The sequence below is a fragment of the Microcaecilia unicolor genome, chromosome 5, assembly GCF_901765095.1.
Source record: "Microcaecilia unicolor chromosome 5, aMicUni1.1, whole genome shotgun sequence".
NCBI classification, from domain to species: domain Eukaryota; kingdom Metazoa; phylum Chordata; class Amphibia; order Gymnophiona; family Siphonopidae; genus Microcaecilia; species Microcaecilia unicolor.
This window is the reverse complement of record NC_044035.1, coordinates 52,468,706-52,491,551: the sequence shown is the minus strand read 5'-3', so window position 1 is coordinate 52,491,551 and position 22,846 is coordinate 52,468,706. Positions and strand designations below refer to the sequence as shown.

General features: G+C 44.9%; 1 protein-coding gene across 1 annotated transcript in view; it reads right to left on the bottom strand.

The window, feature by feature from the left end:
* Positions 1–1,251: 1,251 nt before the first annotated feature.
* The window catches only part of UBTD1 (ubiquitin domain containing 1), a 142,466-nt gene continuing 120,871 nt past the window's right edge, over positions 1,252–22,846 (bottom strand). The window contains exon 3 of the mRNA XM_030202896.1: positions 1,252–1,734. Within this exon, the coding sequence (XP_030058756.1) occupies positions 1,355–1,734 (380 nt within the window). The 3' untranslated portion in view covers positions 1,252–1,354. The remainder of the gene's footprint in view (positions 1,735–22,846) is intronic.

The window sequence follows — 22,846 nt, the reverse complement described above, 5'->3', positions numbered from 1 at the left end:
AAGCGACTGGCATGCAAATCTCTCACATACATATTCATTAGGGCTGAGGATCTCAATGCAGCCCTCAGGACACACCTAACCAGTCAGGTTTTCAGGATTTCCAGAATAAATGTGCGCGAGACAGATCTGCATAGCAAATTTATCTCATGCATATTCATTGTGGGTATCCTCAAAACCTGATTGGCTAGATGTGTCCCAAGGACTGGGTTGAGAACCCCTGCTTTACTTAACTGGTTTGGGCGCTTGAGGACTGGAGTTTGAAACCCCTGTTCTAGAACATACCTCTATTTGAGGGGGAGGCACTTTTACATCATGACACAAAGAAGCAGCAAATTTGTTATATTAAAAAAATTAAAATTCTTGTTTGTGAAACTTTGATATAACCTACATTTGTTTATTGCTTAATTGATCATTTTCATTCCAGAGATGAACAAAGTGTACCTGGAGAGAAAGAATATCAATGAGAAACTTGTTTTTATTGCTTTAAAATTTATATTAAACCCTTATCAATTAGGCACCTGAAGAACAAGGCTTAGCTAGGGGAAGGAATCATGTCCATGCACCCAAATGCCAATGAACTTTCTCTGGGGAAACCCTTTTGTAGACTTTAACTCAGACTCATAATTAGTAAATAAGAAATGACTGCTGGTATTAATGCTGCTTTGTTCAAGGTCAAAGGGGTCAAAGGCAAAAGAACTGGGGAGACACACCTAGCCATGTGCCGAATCTCTGGCCTGAAGACCCTATCGTGGATTTACAATCCTCAAGGTGTCACGCATTCCCACAGCTCTGGGATCAACACACACAGCTATAAAATCAGGGACTAACCGTACAAATTAAATGTGAAAAAAAGAAAACAAGTTCACTTTGTGCAATGGTACTTTTTAAAAAGTCTCCAACTTCCCTTGGGTTCCAGGTTTTTAATAGCAGCAAAGAGAAGCATAAACAAAACTACTTGGCCCCACAAATGCCATCTACCTCGCAGTCAAATCCAAATCTTCCCCTCAGTCATTCTGTCTGAACTCGATGTTCCTACATCCCTTGCAGTGTGCAAACAGTCTATGCCAGGAACACAACAGTACAAATCCAGGAGGCGCAAGGGCAAGAACACCATGAGGGTCAGTTAAATTCATCAATCTGTAGTCTAGCACCCTTTCTCCATGTTCCTTCCCCTCTAATCTTCCACTTCCCCCTTCCCCTCCATACACCGACAGTAAGGAATCTTTGGATTTTGGAGGCAGAAGAAATATTGGAGGAGGGGAATGGGTACGTGTAGATTGGAAATCTAATCTCCCAGTCCCTACCAATGTCTTTTGATGTCTCACCACTGGGTGGGTTGGGCAGTTGGTCAATCTTAGGTGCCTTGTGGCTGGTTGACAATCACTTGTACCACAAAGTCTTTCTGGATCTTCGTCTCCTGCAGCTTCATTCTGTCCGTCAGCAGCTTCCCCGAGAAGAACCAGCGCTGCCAGCTGGGCTCGATACCCTCCTCTGCATACAGTTGCTTCTTCAGTTGCCCTATAGAATCTGTCATGCTGGCGCTCAGTTTCACATCCTTCCCAGAGGAAAGACGCACTTTCAGCTGGAACTCCCGCCTGGGGTTGGCAGCAGGCTCAGGTGTGTCTGCACCTTCCTCATCACACCGCTCCAGGATTAGGTTCACTGGTGGTGCCAGGCAATACACAGGGAGCTGGTAGCGGTTTCCCAGCTCATCAAAGCACTCCGTTAGCGACCCTGAAAGATAACGAAAGAGACAATTCTCTTTTACTTCATGAAGATTAGCAATATCATTTTTTTTTTTTACAAAGCTGCATAAACACAACACCTGAGTTATATCACTATCATGAAAGTTCAATAGCAGAAGAGCTGGGGAATGATAACATTGATCAGTCTCAATTGACTCAGTTGAGTAATAATTGAGCTGGTTTCTGCTGCATTTAAAAGTACACTGTTCCATAACGCCCCGAAGAAGCAGTAAGCGAAACACTGGCCATTGTAGGTGGGGTGCAGTGTGTTTTTCTTCACCACGGCTCAGATAAGTTTCAACATTTTTTGAAAGCATATATCAATAAATTAATACTAAAAAATAAAAAATAGATATAATAATTTTCTAAGGTTTTTTTTTTTTTCAGCCGATGAGGTTATCTACCCTGTCAAATCCTGTAACAATCACTATGCTCAGGTCGGGGTTCTAAGGCTTTTCCCCTTATTTTTTTTTTAACATATGAAAAGTGTTTAGAAAAATGCATAATTGCCTCTATCACTTGATTTTGTGAAGTATTTCTTGGTGAAGTCAACGTGTGCTTCACAGCCTGTTTTTCATTGTTGTCTTTGAATAAACACAAAGGATCCCTATATGGCAAGAGGATGGATAAAAGTATAGCGTATTCACTCAAAGCAAAACATAAATGACTCACACTAAAAAAAAAAAAAAAAAAAAAAGACACAGAGGAGTAACCTGTACAGAACAAAAACAGAAGAAAAGAGTAACCTGCATGAAGCAGCAGGTGCAACCAGGGGCACAGCCAGACCTCGAGGTGGGAGGGGACCAGAGCCCAAGGTTGGGGGGCACATTTTGGTCACCGCCCCGCCACCGCACCCCTCCCCACTACCAACCACCGCTGCAAATACCTTGGCTGGCAGGGCTGGTCTCCGGCGCCACCGCATTGCCTGCCCTGCTCTCTCTTCCCCTCATGTCTGGCACGCTCCTTTTAGTAAACTGAGCATGCTCAATTTCACTAAAAGAAGCATGTCCGACATGGGGGGAAGAGAGAGCAGGGTAGGCAATGCAGTAGCGCCGCTGCTGCCGCAGACCAGTGCTGGACAAAGTCTTCAGCTGGCGGGGGTTGGGGACCCCCGCCAGCCAACCAGGGGCCCAAAGGAAATTTGCCCTGAGGTCCCACCTGGGTGCAACCCTGGCCACCGTTCAGGGCAGACTGGATGAGCCATGCTGGTCTGTCATCGTTACTATTCTATTCCTTCTCTCCACAATGATTCAACTCCCTGTCACAATGTTCACTTTTACCTTCATTATTCCCCTTTTGTGTTACTGAAAGCAATTCATGCGAAACTGAACTGGAACTACCTTGTTCTGTGAACCTCATTTTGGAGCTATATTTTGTGTCTTCTGTAAATAAAAGTCATTTGGGAAACCAATCTGCGTGGAAGCCCTGTTCTTGGGAGAATGGCTGTCGTGCTGAGCGAACAACTCTAAATTAATTTTATGTATGTATGTGTTAGAAAGTGCTGTGATAACAACATCCTACACTACCTAAGAACCAGGTGTTACACAGACACTTTTCTAACACAGCAGCAGAGTAAGCAAAAATGTTTTAGAAACACTTCAATTACCCAATTAAATAATGCCCACAAGCCTTCAGGTTTTATTTTGATTTTTATCTCAGGCTTAAGCAGATCCACACTGAACATTATACATGTATTATTTGGATTCACTTTTTTCCTACTACTGTGTTTTTCAGCTCTGTCAGAATCAGGCTGGGAACTAACACCACAAGCCTTTTCTCACACCACTGGGGGACTTTTAATTTAAATCTTTTTTTATTGACGAAAAGAAAAAAACAATACAAACAGGTTGAAACATCTCAGTAAGGTAACTCAAAGGTATTGATAATCAACATACATTCTTATAGTCGTCAATACATTTCCTCTTTAACAACTCACACCCAATTCTCCCTCCCCTGCCCATAGCACACCCTCCGCGATGAAGAACAAATAACCCCCCCACCCTGCAAACCTAACTTCCCTCTATTCCATTCTGTCACCTAGAAAATTCTGATGCAATACCTTCCCCACTCACACTTAACATTCACTATCTAACTGAAACTGCGGTCTTTTCGACTTGTGAGAAGTGTTGGATTTACTGGGGGACTTTGACAGTCCTGGGCTGGAAGACAGGTAGCAAGGGCAAGGCTAAGTACCACTCCTTTAACAACTGCATCTCTGCTGCCCCTTGGTGGCTGCAAATGCCACCTCTACAGTATTCCGAAGCCTTAACTGGCCTGGGAGTTGGAAGTGATGAACAGATAGTAACATACATAACTTTAGATGGATTGATTGAACTTTAACCTGGAAGAAAAAAAGAAGCTAGTGCATCTGCTGACAGAAGATCTGCACATTCTGCAATAAATTAACGGGATCCTTTAAGGAATTCACCAACTTAAATCATTTCTTACTATCAACTATCTCCCTCTATCAATTTAGAATAATATTTTTTCCTTTAATATTTATACTATTTTATCACTTTTCTCCATTTGTCTCTATTGGCGGCTGAACTAACTTTCCTCCTTCACCACCACAACCCACTCACTCGATGGCCCACTGGGCACAGTGCAGAGAAGGCACTGCTACAAGTGCAGCCTGAATCACTGGCCTAGTTAACCCCCCCCCCCCCCCCCCTTGTACTTTTCTGTTACTCTTGCCTTTTTGTTTGATTTATTTTGTGTTTTATTTCAAACTTGTACTACTTGTTTTTTTTTTTTATTGTAAACCACTTAACGATTATTTGATTTGCAGTATATCATATAAAAACGAAACTTTTAATATACAGCCATGACCCCGGAGGAAACATGTTTTTGAAAAATATTACCACTGACCCTGGGCTGCTCAGAAGGTTCAGTGACGGGAATGGGCACAGTCAGAACTGAGAGCTGGTTTGAATACCATCTCAGCCTCCTGCAAACTGGGCCCACTAGTGGGTGCCATGGAGACAGTGGTAACAGATCAATGGAGGGAGGTTGAGAAGAGGCCACTGTCCAAGAGCGACACCTGCTTGCAGGATTCAGGATGTGCATGCACCAGATCATAAAGGGAGGTGCTGTTTGTGACAACCCTCTATCCCTCACCCCAAGTGCTTTAGCTGAAACAGCAGGACTATGGAGAAAGAGACCTAACCCAAGAAAGGGAAAACTCCCTGCTATTGTAACATAAGGGGAAAAATCCCAGCATCCCACACTAAGACTTTCCTGTCATGAGCCACAGTAACTGGGTATTGGGGGAGGTTCTAATGGGCTGGAAGTTCATCTGTGGAGGAAGGCAAGCCAAGCCAAAACAGAAACTCCTCCTCCTCCCCCCCCCCCCCTCCAAAATGAAAACATCCCCCCTCCTCACACTTCACAAATTTATCACATCATCATCAACAGCTGCAAAGGGGAAGACTTATTTATTTGCAGAAATTAGACATTTTAGGCTGTGCATTTATTATAATTGATCAATCATTTTGATTCATCTTATTGTTATCAACTTTGAATCTGGTTGGATGACGCCGGCTCTTTTTAATTATATTAAATTTAAAACACACACTCAGCTTCAAGCCTGGTTTTGTCCTGCTGCATGTAATTGTAGTTGTTCGTTTCACTATATTTCTCTATATGCAATACGGCAAAGACAGGAGCAGACTGGCGGCTGACCAGGGTGAGGCATTAAACCCTAAGTGTGACTCTCCTAATGTGGTTCATGAGTGGAGAATCAGCCTCATGGTTAATGCAGTGGGCTGAGAACCGGGGATACTGGGTTCAGTTCCCACTGCTGGTCCTTGTGACTCTGGACAAGTCACTTAACCCTCCGTTGCCCCAGGTACAAAAACTTAAAAGTACCTGCATATATGTAAACCGCTTTGATGTACCACAGAAAAGCAGTGTATCAAATCCATTACCTTTCCCTTTATCCTCATATGGCCATCATACTTTACAAAAATGCAGTTCCAACTCAGCCAGAAGCCTGCCAGCTCTAAACAGAAGGGACTATCTGCTTATACTTTCTATAAAGACAGCTCACCTGACTGATCTAGCTGCCTTTTATTCATACGTTCATGGAAGAGGATGAATAATACTATGCACTTTTCTTAAACTGTTATTTAGAGGACAGCTGCCTTCCAGTTACATGGGCGTGCTGAAAATAGGACCTGTGTGGGTACTTCTACGACACACCCTCCTTCACCAGTATAGTTACAATCTTACCTCAGGTCACTGAACAGTCTTGTCCTTGTTTTCTCCCTCTGCATGTGTGGCTTTGAACTAAATGAGCCCCTTTACTGGTTATTCTTTAAAACATAAAAAAGCTGGCAAAATGTTTACTGGTTCATGAAATTACAAGACTGGTCCATACACCCCTGTATATATTTTGTTATCTGAATTTGAAAATATATATTTAGCTAAACTGTTCTTTAACAATCCTGCCCACAAACTCTCTAGTGTCTGGCAGCCTTAAGGACTCTGCAATAGAGGAAGAGAGGCTGCTTTTGGAGAAAGACAACTATTACTACTATTTAGCATTTCTATAGCGCTACAAGGCGTACACAGTGCTGAAAGACAGCCACTTGACTGAGCCAAAACTGCCCAAGAGCCATCACCACCTTCCTCCTCCTGCCTGCAGAGCTGCAGCCTTGATCCATCCCGCCTAAACAGCACTTACCAATATTTTTGTGGCTGCAACGACCACATTTGCAAGACCACAGAAAAGTGTGCAATCCTACCCTAAGTGGCATGGGACAATGATATCTTATGAAGAGCTTGCCAAGGTTACAACCTCAAATGTGGCTTTCACAACCCCGTTCACGTTTGAAAGCACCAACCTAGCAGTACCAGCCACCAGGCCAGTGTTGCCAGGTATAGACCTGCCAAGTCTTATTTCCTGCCCAAAAATTGGGATCTCCCGCCAAGTAGCCTCCCATCCAATGACAGCAAGAAGCGAATTCATAAAGCGCCATCTCCTGCTACCGCTTATCCCACACCCCATGGCAGCAGGGGATGACGTTTTATGAAGGCATTCTTGCTGCCGTAGAAAGGGGGGAGACCACTCCTGTAGCCAGTGGCTGCAAATCAGCTATGCTGGGGCGGAGAAATGGGTGGCGTTGTGGGCAGAGTTGGGTGGAGCAATGGGCAGGGAGGGGTGGAGCTGAGATGGGCTGGGGCAGACCCTAAATCTTCCACTGAGTGGATCGGCCCCCTTGGCAGCTCTGCAGGTAGTCATGGCAAAACAAGCATGTTTTGCTTAAAAAACAAGCACAAAACAAGTGATATAAATTCCTAAAAATAAGTCCAATTTTTTTGTGTGTCTTATAAAGTATGTCCCGGGTGTCAGAAGGCAGCCCTAATACAGGGGCGGTGCATTTTGTGATTAACTCCTTTGATAATCAATGAGGAAACAATTTATTTGTTGTTTGTTACATTTGTATCCCACATTTTCCCACCTATTTGCAGGCTCAATGTGGCTTACATAGTACCGTAAAGGCGTTCGCCAGTTCCGGTATGAACAAATACAGTAATGTTGTGATAGAATAAGGTTCGTGTGTACAGACACATGAAGTCAAATAAAAGGAAAAAAAAAAAAAGAACAAGCCCAAAAACAAGATACCCGCAAGTTCAGAAAAAAAAACCCCACAACTTCATAAAACAACAAGTCCAAACGTGTGGAAAATAAGCTAGGTTGGTAACACTGCACCAGGCCACAGCGAACAAGAAACGTCATGTTGAAAGAGAGAAGGGGAAGAGACCAAAATAAAGAAAGAGGTGGGAAAAGAAACCATAGAGAGGGAAAGAGAGCAAAAAAAACCATCAAGCAATAACAATGAGTTGGGTGGTGCAACCTTTCTAATACATTTTTGGTGGAATTCTTGAGGGCTGGGCTACAGCAAACACCAGACTGGCCGCCAATCACTTGTTGTGGATACGTAAATGCTCTGGGTGCACCTGGGCTTAACCGTCTAGCGTTTCTAGTCCCTGCAGAGAAAGGCTCAGCTTTGCATCACCGCCCTATTCCCTCAACCCAAACAGCAATTACAGGCAATCTTGGGAGCACTGTAAACAGATCTTGAATCAGAAGAAAATGCATAAGTACATAAGTACATAAGTAGTGCCATACTGGGAAAGACCAAAGGTCCATCTAGCCCAGCATCCTGTCACCGACAGTGGCCAATCCAGGTCAAGGGCACCTGGCACGCTCCCCAAACGTAAAAACATTCCAGACAAGTTATACCTAAAAATGAGGAATTTTTCCAGTCCATTTAATAGCGGTCTATGGACTTGTCCTTTAGGAATCTATCTAACCCCTTTTTAAACTCCGTCAAGCTAACCGCCCGTACCACGTTCTCCGGCAATGAATTCCAGAGTCTAATTACACGTTGGGTGAAGAAAAATTTTCTCCGATTCGTTTTAAATTTACCACACTGTAGCTTCAACTCATGCCCTCTAGTCCTAGTATTTTTGGATAGCGTGAACAGTCGCTTCACATCCACCCGATCCATTCCACTCATTATTTTATACACTTCTATCATATCTCCCCTCAGCCGTCTCTTCTCCAAGCTGAAAAGCCCTAGCCTTCTCAGCCTCTCTTCATAGGAAAGTCGTCCCATCCCCACTATCATTTTCGTCGCCCTTCGCTGTACCTTTTCCAATTCTACTATATCTTTTTTGAGATACGGAGACCAGTACTGAACACAATACTCCAGCTGCGGTCGCACCATGGAGCGATACAACGGCATTATAACATCCGCACACCTGGACTCCATACCCTTCCTAATAACACCCAACATTCTATTCGCTTTCCTAGCCGCAGCAGCACACTGAGCAGAAGGTTTCAGCGTATCATCGACGACGACACCCAGATCCCTTTCTTGATCCGTAACTCCTAACGCGGAACCTTGCAAGACGTAGCTATAATTCGGGTTCCTCTTACCCACATGCATCACTTTGCACTTGTCAACATTGAACTTCATCTGCCACTTGCACGCCCATTCTCCCAGTCTCGCAAGGTCCTCCTGTAATCGTTCACATTCCTCCTGCGACTTGACGACCCTGAATAATTTTGTGTCATCGGCGAATTTAATTACCTCACTAGTTATTCCCATCTCTAGGTCATTTATAAATACATTAAAAAGCAACGGACCCAGCACAGACCCCTGCGGGACCCCACTAACTACCCTCCTCCACTGAGAATACTGGCCACGCAATCCTACTCTCTGCTTCCTATCTTTCAACCAGTTCTTAATCCATAATAATACCCTACCTCCGATTCCATGACTCTGCAATTTCTTCAGGAGTCTTTCGTGCGGCACTTTGTCAAACGCCTTCTGAAAATCCAGATATACAATATCAACCGGCTCCCCATTGTCCACATGTTTGCTTACCCCCTCAAAAAAATGCATTAGATTGGTGAGGCAAGACTTCCCTTCACTAAATCCGTGCTGACTTTGTCTCATCAGTCCATGTTTTTGTATATGCTCTGCAATTTTATTCTTAATAATAGCCTCCACCATCTTGCCCGGCACCGACGTCAGACTCACCGGTCTATAATTTCCCGGATCTCCTCTGGAACCTTTCTTAAAAATCGGAGTAACATTGGCTACCCTCCAGTCTTCCGGTATTACACTCGATTTTAGGGACAGATTGCATATTTCTAACAGTAGCTCCAGAATAGCAGCGTTATGCAGATCTACGTGTGTAAATATCAATTTGGTGACTGAATCTGTTTACTATACTTCAGAATGCTCTCTTAAAAGAAGACTCAAAAGTGGCCTGCACTTTCTGTGAATTACTTTTCTTTCTAATGTACAATGCAGATACAGCCATACAATTTTCCTTTCTTTATTTAAACACATTAATGCTGCTTCAAGTATTCTCTGTCCTCACCAGCGTTGCCATTAGGGCAGACTGAAACACTCTTCTAACAACTCATCCTATGTGGTGTTAGAAGAGTTCAAACTCCTCTTATTGACCTATAAGTGCATTCACTCTGCAGCTCCTCAGTACCTCTCCACTCTCATCTCTCCCTACATTCCTCCCCGGGAACTCCATTCACTTGGTAAATCTCTCTTATCTGCACCCTTCTCCTCCACCGCTAACTCCAGACTCCGTTCCTTTTATCTTGCTGCACCATATGCCTGGAATAGACTTCCTGAGCCGGTACATCAAGCTCCATCTCTGGCCGTCTTCAAATCTAAGCTAAAAGCCCACTTTTTTGATGCTGCTTTTAACTCCTAACCCTTATTCACTTTATTCAGAACCCTTATTTTATCATCCTCACTTTAATATTCCCTTAACTCTTGTTTGTTCTGTCTGTCTGTCCTAATTAGATTGTAAGCTCTGTCGAGCAAGGACTGTCTCTTCATGTTCAAGTGTACAGCGCTGGCTGCGTACGTCTAGTAGCGCTATAGAAATGATTAGTAGTAGTAGTGGTGTGCTGTGAGCGCCCATGTTATTCTTTATTCAGACAGTTTTATATATCGCCATTTCTGAGGACGGGTCACAATGATTTACAATTTTAAAAAATGATAAAAAGCATATAGAAAGGAACTCCATTATGCATAGGAAAGGCACACTCTCACAAGATAAACCCACACTAACATAATAAAAGACAGATCTACTCCAGTAAGAAACTTAAGCAGCCAAACACAGGCGAACCCAACTATGTGGTAGGTGGATCAAAAGCCACAGATTCTACTTCAGCATGGAGAAGTTTTGTACTTATGACCTAAATGTCAGCATAAGATGGAGGGTGACTGATGAAGAACACTACTGAGAGCACAGTAGACAGGAACACTGTACATCAATGAAGTCCCAAACCATCTTACCAATGGGCAGACTAGGTGGACCAAGGGGGCCTTTTCTCTATTGATGTTTCCCATGTTTCTGAGTACGTTCCCACCCCTGATCTTCTACCCCTTGAATACCGGTTAGTCGACTTACACAGTGGAAGCACTTTCTCATCCAGAGGCTGCAGGAGGAAAGCGTGCCTGGGTGCGAATTGTAACCCAGCTCTGGAAACTCTTATAAGTCATTTCACTTTTTGGTGACTACAGGGTGGAACTGCAGCCCAGGTTTGAGCCTGTCATGGCTGAAACATACATCAGGGTATGGGGAGGGGCATAATCGAACGGGGATGACCATCTCTAAGGACGGTGCAGCGAAGGGTCGGGGAAACCCATATTATCGGAATCCACTGCTTTACAGCTTTGTGAAAATTATAAATGCAGAGATGGTCCCATGAGGAGATGAGAGATAACATTGCAGCCTGAGTTCCAGAAGTGGCAGCCCTGCGTGTTGCTCATAACAGCCATGGAGTAGGTATTCCCTGACACGGTATCAGCTCTGTGTGTGTGTGGGGGGGGGGGGGGGGGTGTTAAAACAGACAAAAGAATTAGCAAACTTGGGAATCTAATGGATATCTCAGGGGAAAAGATGTGGGCAGAAACACTTGTGTTCAGTTTGGAGGCCGTATCTTGCTAAGGATGTAAAAAGAATTGAAGCAGTGCAAAGAAAAGCTACGAGAATGGTATGGGATTTGCGTTACAAGACGTATGAGGAGAGACTTGCTGACCTGAACATGTATACCCTGGAGGAAAGGAGAAACAGGGGTGATATGATACAGACATTCAAATATTTGAAAAGTATTAATCTGCAAATGAACCTTTTCCGAAGACGGGAAGGCGGTAGAACTAGAGGGCATGAAATGAGATTGAAGAGGGGCAGACGCAAGAAAAATGTCATGAAGTATTTTTTCACGGAGAGAGTGGCGGATACTTGGAATGCCCTCCCGCGGGAGGTGGTGGAGAGGAAAACGGTAACGGAATTCAAACATGCGTGGGATAAACATAAAGGAATCCTGTTCAGAAGCAATGGATCCACAGAAGTTTAGCGGAGATTGGGTGGCAGAGCCGGTGGTGGGAGGCAGGGCTAGTGCTGGGCAGACTTCTGAGGTCTGTGCCCTGAAAATGGCAGATACAAATCAGGGTCAGGTATACACATAAAGTAGCACATATGAGTTTATCTTGTTGGGCAGACTGGATGGACCGTGCAGGTCTTTCTCTGCCGTCATCTACTATGTTACTATGAAATAAGATGGGCGTCCATCTTTCGTTTCGATAATACGGTCGGGGGCACCCAAATCTCAACATTTAGGTTGACCTTAGAGATGGTCGACCTAAATGTTGAGATCGCCGACCTTAGAGATGGGCGACCTTGGTTTTTGCCGATAATGGAAACCAAGGACGCCCATCTCAAAAACAACCAAATCCAGGGCATTTGGTCATGGGAGGAACCAGCATTCGTAGTGCACTGGTCCCCCTCACATGCCAGGACACCAACCAGGCACCCTAGGGGGTACTGCAGTGGACTTCACAAATTGCTCCCAAGTCCATAGCTCCCTTCCCTTCTGTGCTGAGCCCCCCCCCCCAAAAAAAACCCCAAAACCCACTCCCCACAACTGTACACCACTACCATAGCACTTATGGGTGAAGGGGGGCACCTACATGTGGGTACAGTGGGTTTTGGGGGGGGTTTGGAGGGCTCAACATTTACCACCACAAGTGTAAAAGGTCGGGGGGGGGGGGGGTGGGCCTGGGTCTGCCTGCCTGAAGAGCACTGCACCCACTAAAAACTGCTCCAGGGACCTACATACTGCTGTGATGGAGCTGGGTATGACATTTGAGGCTGGCATACAGGCTGGAAAAAATGTTTTTTAATTTTTTTTTTTTTAAGCAATGAAAGTAAAACCCAGACTGGCTCAATCTGTCCTCCTTTTTCTGCAGCCATATGGTAACCCTATCCCCAGGCCTATTTTACAAGCCCTGGTGGTCTCTTCAGGAGCAGGAAAGAACTCCAGTCTTTGCTGCCCGCTTCATTGCCTGTTGCCATTGCAGCCACTTTAAAATGGCTGCCGAGAAAGCAGCAGGTGGTTTCAGCAGCCATATTGAGATGGTTTTTGCTTATGCCAGTGCCAGTCTCAATAGGGTTGCCGGGGTCTCCCGTTTCAGTCTTGTGAGGCTGCCACAGGACGTCTCAGCAGTAATTTTAAAGCAGCTGTGGCAGTGGGCAGAAAAGAGTGTGGTTCTTTCCTGCTCCTGAAGAGGCCGCTAGACCTAAAGGAAGGCGGGACCAGGGGGAGGGCGGAGAGTTTCAGTTTCAGCCGACAATGCCCCGGCATTTTTTGGCCGAAACCCAAACCCCGATTTTGGGTCTGTTTTAGTGTCGAAACCAAAATTCGTCCAGCCTCTAACTTGAAGATCCCTCAGTTCTCCAGCAACCAGGGTGAGCGCACAGTTTGAAGGTCATGTACCAATAGATGGTGCAGCTCTGCAAACAGACATTATCCACCAGAGGCAGGCTCCCAGAAAGAAAGTAACACCTTAGAAGGAACTAGGGTGTGTTTTCTCTGAGGCAAGAGAGAAAGAAAGAGCCTAGAATGCAGAGGGCCTGTTTTCCTGAGACAGGAGGGAAGAGCAGGGCCTGTAATGCATTAAGCAAGCTTCCCTGAGGCAGGAAGGAAGGCAGAGTTTCCCTGGGAAAGAACACTGCAGTTAAGACAAAAGGGACTTCCCCCCACAGTGTTGTGACAGGCAGGAAGACTTACCAAGTGAGCAGCTCTGTATGTAGGAGTTTGTTCCTGTTGGCTTGCTGCAGTGTGGATCCACAGACCCCCTGGAGCTATTTAGGTAGGGTAAAATAGGGCAACTGTGTAAACTCTGTTATATGTCTGACTTAGGAAGAAATGTGTATTAAGGAAGCTGTGTGCTGCCTGCAATATAAGAGAAAAGCAGCATATAGAGCAGTGACCTTAATTAGGCATTCAGCAGCTGTGAAGAGGGGACAGTAGTTTGCCCTGCTTGTAACTTAAGGGAAAGGAAGGTAGTATTCCAAGCACACAGGCAGAAATGTATAAATCTCAGGTAAATATCATGCAAAGCTGTTGAACTGTAAACCTAAGCTTCAGTAGAAGTCCTGCATGTCCAAAAAAATATTGAAGGCTGCGTAGCATTAAGCAGAAACTAAGAGTGGGACGCCTACCTGTTTTGAGTTACACATGTAGTTTTACTGATGAGAAAATACCCACCTCATGGATAAGAGGAGGCTAAAGCTACCACATTTGTGTTTTTATTCCTGCAATATTGATAAATAAAAACTTTTATGAGTTTTATGGTCCAGAGTGCTATATAAAAGACTGCTGGAGGGAGATGTTAGACATAGTGACAAAGTAACATAGTAGGTGACGGCAGAAAAAGACCTGTACGGTCCATCCAGTCTGCCCAACAAGATAAACTCACATGTGCTACTTTATACCTGACCTTGATTTGTATCTACCATTTTCAGGACACAGACCGTAGAAGTCTGCCCAGCACTAGCCCCGCCTCCCATACCGAATCTATTATAGCTGCCCTGCGGGAGGCGCTATATCACACACTCCATGTCTAAACACAAGGCCTACAAATAGCCAGACACAAGCACCTGCCCCGGTACGCTTGTTGCCTGAACATCTGACTGCCCAAGTTCTCTGCCTTCCTCCATAGCCTTTTCAGGCAGAAACCTGCCAGTCAACTTTATTTTTGTTAAAAGTATTTAGTTGGTGGTGGATTACAGCAACAAAAGAAACAATGCATTAAGCTGAATAATAATGACAGACAGGCAACAGCTATCACCAATCTTACAGACTGGTCCAAAGGTTTAAGATAAATTTGCATAATTAAAGACAAATTCTGAAAAATCAGTGGCACTGCCACTTAATTTTGCAGAATCTGCACTTAAGGAAACCGGGGACAGAATCTCCCGTACAGCAGGAAGGAGACAGGCTGAAGTACTTGGGACACCTCTCTTGTAATACCATCTTTTTGTTTTGCTGTAATTGCTATGTTGTAAGCCGTCTTAGGCACTTATACAGCAAAAAAAAAAAGGAATTAAAAAAATGAAGACGATCCCAGCAAATAACTGATGTACCTAAAGAGCCAAAGCTAATCCCTATTAGAGAACGGATATAAACAGCTTGTGGCTTGGAAGGATCTTCCCAAGTCAATGTTTGATGCAGTAGCACTATGCAAAATGATTTTATTACCAAATGTATTGTACTAGCTGCAGATATCACCTAGCTGGCTTAATTTTAAAAGATTTTAAAAATTACAACTACCCAGAGGAAGTGGCGGTATTGCTTTCCCTAATAATAAGTATGTGTAGTTTATAGCTGAACAGTGAGACGTGTATCAGATTGGATCCTCCACGCAGATCAATAGGCATTGTAGGGTGAGATAAATAATACCTAGGGCAACAGGTACCCACAGATTACTTATACCAAGATTCCCTGACGCATAAGTCTGCCTAACAGACTCACTAGCTCTGTCTAGGGTGAGATACAGGAATCTTGCTTCTGGCACCTCTCCAGGTGTTGGTGTGTAGAGTGAAAAAGAAAGACACAGCTGATATATATATATATATATTAGCTTTATTATGGATAAGAAAATAGAAATACTCTGCGCTAGCTTATGCAATAAAAATATCCCTTACTGATATGAGCACTACCGAAAATACAGTGGGGGAAATAAGTATTTGATCCCTTGCTGATTTTGTAAGTGTGCCCACTGACAAAGACATGAGCAGCCCATAATTGAAGGGTAGGTTATTGGTAACAGTGAGAGATAGCACATCACAAATTAAATCCGGAAAATCACATTGTGGAAAGTATATGAATTTATTTGCATTCTGCAGAGGGAAATAAGTATTTGATCCCCCACCAACCAGTAAGAGATCTGGCCCCTACAGACCAGGTAGATGCTCCAAATCAACTCGTTACCTGCATGACAGACAGCTGTCGGCAATGGTCACCTGTATGAAAGACACCTGTCCACAGACTCAGTGAATCAGTCAGACTCTAACCTCTACAAAATGGCCAAGAGCAAGGAGCTGTCTAAGGATGTCAGGGACAAGATCATACACCTGCACAAGGCTGGAATGGGCTACAAAACCATCAGTAAGACGCTGGGCGAGAAGGAGACAACTGTTGGTGCCATAGTAAGAAAATGGAAGAAGTACAAAATGACTGTCAATCGACAAAGATCTGGGGCTCCACGCAAAATCTCACCTCGTGGGGTATCCTTGATCATGAGGAAGGTTAGAAATCAGCCTACAACTACAAGGGGGGAACTTGTCAATGATCTCAAGGCAGCTGGGACCACTGTCACCACGAAAACCATTGGTAACACATTACGACATAACGGATTGCAATCCTGCAGTGCCCGCAAGGTCCCCCTGCTCCGGAAGGCACATGTGACGGCCCGTCTGAAGTTTGCCAGTGAACACCTGGATGATGCCGAGAGTGATTGGGAGAAGGTGCTGTGGTCAGATGAGACAAAAATTGAGCTCTTTGGCATGAACTCAACTCGCCGTGTTTGGAGGAAGAGAAATGCTGCCTATGACCCAAAGAACACCGTCCCCACTGTCAAGCATGGAGGTGGAAATGTTATGTTTTGGGGGTGTTTCTCTGCTAAGGGCACAGGACTACTTCACCGCATCAATGGGAGAATGGATGGGGCCATGTACCGTACAATTCTGAGTGACAACCTCCTTCCCTCCGCCAGGGCCTTAAAAATGGGTCGTGGCTGGGTCTTCCAGCACGACAATGACCCAAAACATACAGCCAAGGCAACAAAGGAGTGGCTCAGGAAGAAGCACATTAGGGTCATGGAGTGGCCTAGCCAGTCACCAGACCTTAATCCCATTGAAAACTTATGGAGGGAGCTGAAGCTGCGAGTTGCCAAGCGACAGCCCAGAACTCTTAATGATTTAGAGATGATCTGCAAAGAGGAGTGGACCAAAATTCCTCCTGACATGTGTGCAAACCTCATCATCAACTACAGAAGACGTCTGACCGCTGTGCTTGCCAACAAGGGTTTTGCCACCAAGTATTAGGTCTTGTTTGCCAGAGGGATTAAATACTTATTTCCCTCTGCAGAATGCAAATAAATTCATATACTTTCCACAATGTGATTTTCCGGATTTAATTTGTGATGTGCTATCTCTCACTGTTACCAATAACCTACCCTTCAATTATGGGCTGCTCATGTCTTTGTCAGTGGGCACACTTACAAAATCAGCAAGGGATCAAATACTTATTTCCCCCACTGTATATTGTCTAAACTACACTCTGATTATCCTGAGACTAAGTACGGTAATGATTAGAACAGTACAAATGATAACCTAATAATCCTTATGAAACTTATCACATCTTATGCAAAATACACATTAGCAGCTGTCCCTGACCAAGAGCTGACATAAACCAGTCGTACTTAGATAAAACCACTGCCTAACCCCAGACCAGGAAATATATCACTGTGATCTTACCACGCTGTCCTGATGATGGCTTCAGATAAGATCGGAGCAGAATCTCCCCAGACGCTATTTTAGCTGTGCGTGTCTTATGTAGTGCAGGTCTTTATCAGCCCACGTAGGTTCCCATCACTCCTTTGGTTATCAGAGCCAATATCTCTGCCACAGGTATTTGCACCAGGATGCAGGTCACGAGGTTGGTATCATACAAAGTCTCTGGCTCCCCCCGAGCCTTGCTGGATTTCTCAGGTCCTCTTACCAGTTGCCCCTCTTCCAAGGGTCTCCAACTCACCAACTTACTTCTGTTTCCGCTTTCCCCGTACCTCTCGGTCAGGTGACGGTAGGAACCAATCATGATCTTGTCCAGTTCAGTACATGGGCAAGAAGAGTTCTTTGTTTTGTGACCTTGGAGAATTGTAACTTCTGGAGCCATGTCTGCCTCCCTACTCCGTTCTCAGGGTGATAGAAGGGGGTGTTTAGAACACAGACTGTCCTTGGCTTTAGCAAGCCTGTCAGTGATTTTCCACAAGCTGAAGCTGAATCTTGCTGACACAGAGATGTTGCAGCAGCCATCTTATTATACCAAGATGGCATAGGCTTGTATAGGCCAAGACCAGCTTCGGCTAGATCACAGGGAAATACCCCTACAGTATTCCACAGACAGATAAACAGGAGGAAGAAGCGTATAAATATTCACAACACTGATCTGCCAGACACCAGAAGAGAAAGTATTTCCTTTAAAAACTACTAGATGGGGGGGGGGGGGGGGGGGGGAGAGAAATCACATGATGCCACGGCTAAGGAAAGATGCTGACAAGCGTTTTTCCAGCTCCCCTGCTATCAACTCCAACCTTACCAGTAGTCTGGATCTCCCGTTCCTTTTTTTTTTTCAGTCTGAAGAGGCAGTGACCACCAATTGTGGTACTTTTCTAGAGGAATGGTGGCGAGGCTTTAAAAAAAAATAAAAATGATAGCGCAGCCAGATGCCCAAAGACAAGATGGTGGCACATTTGAACCCAGCAGGCCAAACTGTCTCATCGGCCTGGGTGTCAGAAATCACAACAGAGATGACCACAGCACTGGAAAAACAATGTGGGACAAGAGGCTGGGACCGATCGCTGAGAAGTTAGAGAATGTACAAACTCATTTGGCAGAACTTGGCAGGGATTTTGCTACCTTCCAGTCCAGGACCAGCGCAGTGGAGGAGCAGGTGACCAGCATGGAGGACACCCAGACCCAGCTATTGAAAACGGTAGCAGTGCTGAGGAAGAGGTAGAAGACTTGGAGAATAGGTCCAGGCAGAAGAATCACAGGTTAGTGGGCCTCCCTGAAACCACTGCCAAACAAAAAAATCATTGGCTTCCTGAAGCTTTGGCTGACACGGGAACTACACCTCCCAGAATGCTATGGGCCCTTGCAGGTAGAGAGGGTGCACTGGACTGACATGAGAAAGGCATCTACCCAGAGGCCACAAGTGGTTATTTTTAGGGTGCTTAATTTTGCACATAAATCAGCCATTATGCAGGCTGTATGGTTGGGTGCCCACTGAGAGGGGACACCGCAAAAGCGGAGAACCATCATTACATCAGTAGAAACCAGTAAAGGGAGTAGTGTAATCAGAAAGGCTCTCCCACAAAGGAACAGAAGGATGAGGAATGTAACAAATAAAACCTTTATTCTTCGAGACCTAACACAGCACTGTGTTTCGGCCTAAAGCCTACATCAGGGGTCTAAAAACAATGGATATACATTAAAAACATAAAATATATATATATATATATATATATTTTTTTTTTGTTACATTTGTACCCCGCGCTCTCTCACTCATGGCAGGCTCAATGCGGCTTACATGCGGCAATGGAGGGTTAAGTGACTTCCCAGAGTCACAAGGAGCTGCCTGTGCCGGGAATCGAACTCAGTTCCTCAGGACCAAAGTCCACCACCCTAACCACTAGGCTATATATATATAAGCAGTGCTTTTTTTGTAGGAAAAAAGGTGCCGGTACTCATTAGGGGCGGGGTCACCAAATGACTCCACCCCTATTATAGCCACACCCCTTATACCAGCCATGGCGCATATAAACAGACATCATTGAAAATATTATACTAGTACAGGAGAAAGAAAACAACAGCGTAACCCTAGTAGCGCTCTAGAAATATTAAGTAGTAGTAGCAGGGGCGTATCTGCGTGGGGCCACAGGGGCCTGGGCCCCCGCAGATTTCGCCCTGGCCCCCCTCCCCGCCGTCAACCCTCCCCCGCTGCTTACTTTTGCTGGCGCCGAGGTCCGACCCGCAATCGCCGTTTTTCGTCTTCCTCCGTGGCCATGCTTCCAGGAAGTAACGCTGCAGTGCTGATTCGTTGAATCCAGTTCGACGTCTGACGTCAGACGCCGAACTGGATTCAACGAATCAGCACTGCAGCGTTACTTCCTGGAAGCATGGCCACGGAGGAAGACGAAAAACGGCGATTGCGGGTCGGACCTCGGCGCCAGCAAAGTAAGCAGCGGGGGAGGGTTGACGGCGGGGAGGGGGTGGAGAGAGGCGGCGGCGGCGGCGGGGGGGGGGGGGGGAGGGAGGCAAAAATGTGCCCCCCCTCTCTGGCTCTGGCCCCCCCTACCGCCGGATTCCAGATACGCCCCTGAGTAGTAGTAGTAGTAGAAGAAAAAAAATAACGCTATATTTTTTCATTATAAATAATTTCTGTAAGCTGTTACAGCTCCAGTATACCCACTGCAAATTAAGACAGCAGATGTAAATTCTCAAACTGGACATATTCCAAACACTAAAATTAAAATAAAATTATTTTTTCTACCTTTGTTGTCTGGTGACTTTGTTTTTCTATCCATATTGGTCCCAGTCTCCGATTCTGCTGCTTTCTATCTGTTCTCTTAACTCCGTTTCCAGGGCTTCCTTTCCATATATTTCTTTACTTTCTTCCTTTCTTCTTAATTTCTTGCCCTACATCCATAAGTAAAAGCTGGGTCCTCCTCCGTGGAATTGACTGGAGGAGGTATAATGTGGATTCAGCTTTTGCCTATTTTCTCCATCCATGAGCAGTTTTTCTCCTCTCTTCCCTTTCCCTCATCTCAATCCATGTGCATCTTCTTCTTTTTTCTTTCCTCCCCTCTATCCGTGTCCAGCACTTCTCCTCTCTCCTCTCCTCCATCCATGTCCAGCATTTCTCCTCTCTCTTCCCTCCCCTTTAGGGAGGGACCAGAGGCAGAGATAAGACAGAAGGGAAGGCAGCCTGAAGCACCGTGCCTGCTCACCTTTTACTGCTGCCGGCGAACCCCCAGGTAAGAACTTTTAAATTCAGGCCGGCACACAGGAAGGCGAGGGGCAGGCGGAGGACTGGGAGAAGAGGGCGGGCAACGCAGGTCGGGCTGCCACTCGGAGGGGAGAGAGAGAGGGGGGGAGGGAGGCAGGCACGGGGGTCTGGAACTCAGAGAAGAGAGGGGGACATGGAACTCGAGGGGAGGGGAGGAGAGGGAGGGGGGCCTGGAACTCGGAAGGGAGGAGAGAGAGGGAGGGAGGGAGGCACAGGGGGTCTGGAACTCGGAGGAGAGGGGGGCATGGAACTTGAAGGGGATGGGGCCAAGATGGAACTCTGAGGATAACCTTGCTAGCGCCCATTTCATTTGTGTCACAAATGGGCATGTTTTACAGTGAGTTAATAAAAGTGGCTCATAGTCCAGTAGATAACATAATATATATACAAAGTAAAAAAGCTCTGCCTTAGTAACACATAACCATAAAGCCATAATGACTTCCTAAGCTTACTGAAGAGGGGCTTCAGTGTTTAAACGGACCAGTTACTGGAGTTGAAATTCAAGCAGTGATTCGGTCCTTAAAACTACACAAAACAGCAGGGCTGGATGGGTTTTTGGAGAATGTTACCATCTTTTCAGGAGTAAGCTTGTAGGCCTATTTTCAACAGATCATAGAGCATGGAGCTTTCCTCGCAGAGGCAAACCAAGCTCTTATTACACTTATTTCTAAAGCTGGCAAAGATAAGGCCCTTGTATCATATTATTGGCCAATTTCCCTGTTAAACGTAGATTTAAAAATGTTACTAGCAGCGCAATTAGGAAACATTTTGCCCAGGCTAATTCATGGTGATCAGGAGGGCTCTGTGAAACAGCGTTATGCAGTGTACAATGTTTGCAACTTGATGGCGGCTTGGCTTGGGAATACCACCTAGACAGGGGGATTCCTGCTTTAATTGTAAGTTGTGAAGATGAAAAAGCATTTGATTTTGTTTCACGGTCATTTTTATGTCAAACATTAGACCAGTTTGGTTTTCAGGTTTTTATTTGGCTGTGGTCAGAGCTCTTTACAACAGGCCACCACCTGGGTTAATGGTATGTTGTCTTCTGTGTTTTCCATCAGTAGGGGTGCACGGCAGGGTTACCCCCTCTCCTCTTTTATTTTTACTATACTTGGAACCTTTTTCTTACAGAGCCTGTGGAAGGACCCCATTATATTGGGAGTGAAAATGGGTCGGGTTCAGATTTGTACCTTACCATTTGCGGATGATCTATCATTGTTTTTGACAGATCCTGTACATGTTTTGCCATGGGTTTTACAGAAGCTCCATTTTTTTTTTTGGGGGGGGGGGGGACAATAGCAGGTTTTAAATTAAATTATACAAAAACTGTGGCCTTGCCCATTAATATTGATCCGCAAGCCTGGCAAGGAGAGGATTTTCCTTTTTAATGTGGAGGACCATCAACACAATAACTTAAGAGTTCAATTGGCTAGAACTTACTCCTAACTTTATGCTATAACATCACCCCTTTTTTGGAGCTTACAAAAAAAAAAAATCAGTTTTTCAAAATTGGGAGGGATTACCTTTATTATTAATTTGGGTGGCCTTGTACCGAATGGTTATTTTGCTGAAGTGGCTTTAGGAGATGCAGACCATCCCTTTTAAACTATTGTTTGACTGAATACTTGCTGAGTTATTTGGGGGGGGGGGAGTGAGAACACCCTAGATTTTGCCTTAGTTTATTATTTTGTGCACTTAGACGGGGAGGATTGGCATTGCCGGCCCTAGATCTTTATAGTAAGGCTTGCCATACGACTGGCTTCAAAATGTTCACTATGACACTCCTTTAGATTGTGAAAAGGCATCTTTATTCCCCCTTTCCCCTAGTTACATTCTTCATGCATGTACCAAGTTGTCCCGGAGACTCAGACAAAGCAATCTGGTTAAACCTTTGAGGGTGGTTTGGGGTTGGTGGTGTAAATCTAATCAGCTCAACTGACATATCACTGGGTGGTTACCTCTTAGGAATACTAATTTCTCAGTGGGAATTATTAGCAAGGCATTTCAAATCTGGGCACGGGACAGTATAACACATGTATGACATGTAATACACTATCCTATCCTGTCTACCCTCTTTTATCCTAGTCATATATTATCTAGCTCAACTTATCATACACTACTAAGCCCAACTTTACATTGTTTTACTACTGTTTTATTAAAATTCTATTAACTTTGTATTTCAAATTACTATGTAAGCCGCATTGAGCCTGCATTATGTGGGAAAGCGCGGGGTACAAATGTAATAATAATAATAGATGAGGATGGGTGGGTGCATCCTCTTAACCAATTATGAGAAGTTTGCCTCTTAAATCTTACGGACCAGTATGCACATTTGCAGGTCAAGCATTACACTCGTTGTTTAGATTCCCAATATCTTACAGAAGACGCACTTGAACGAGTTGAAGCCTACGTGCTTGCT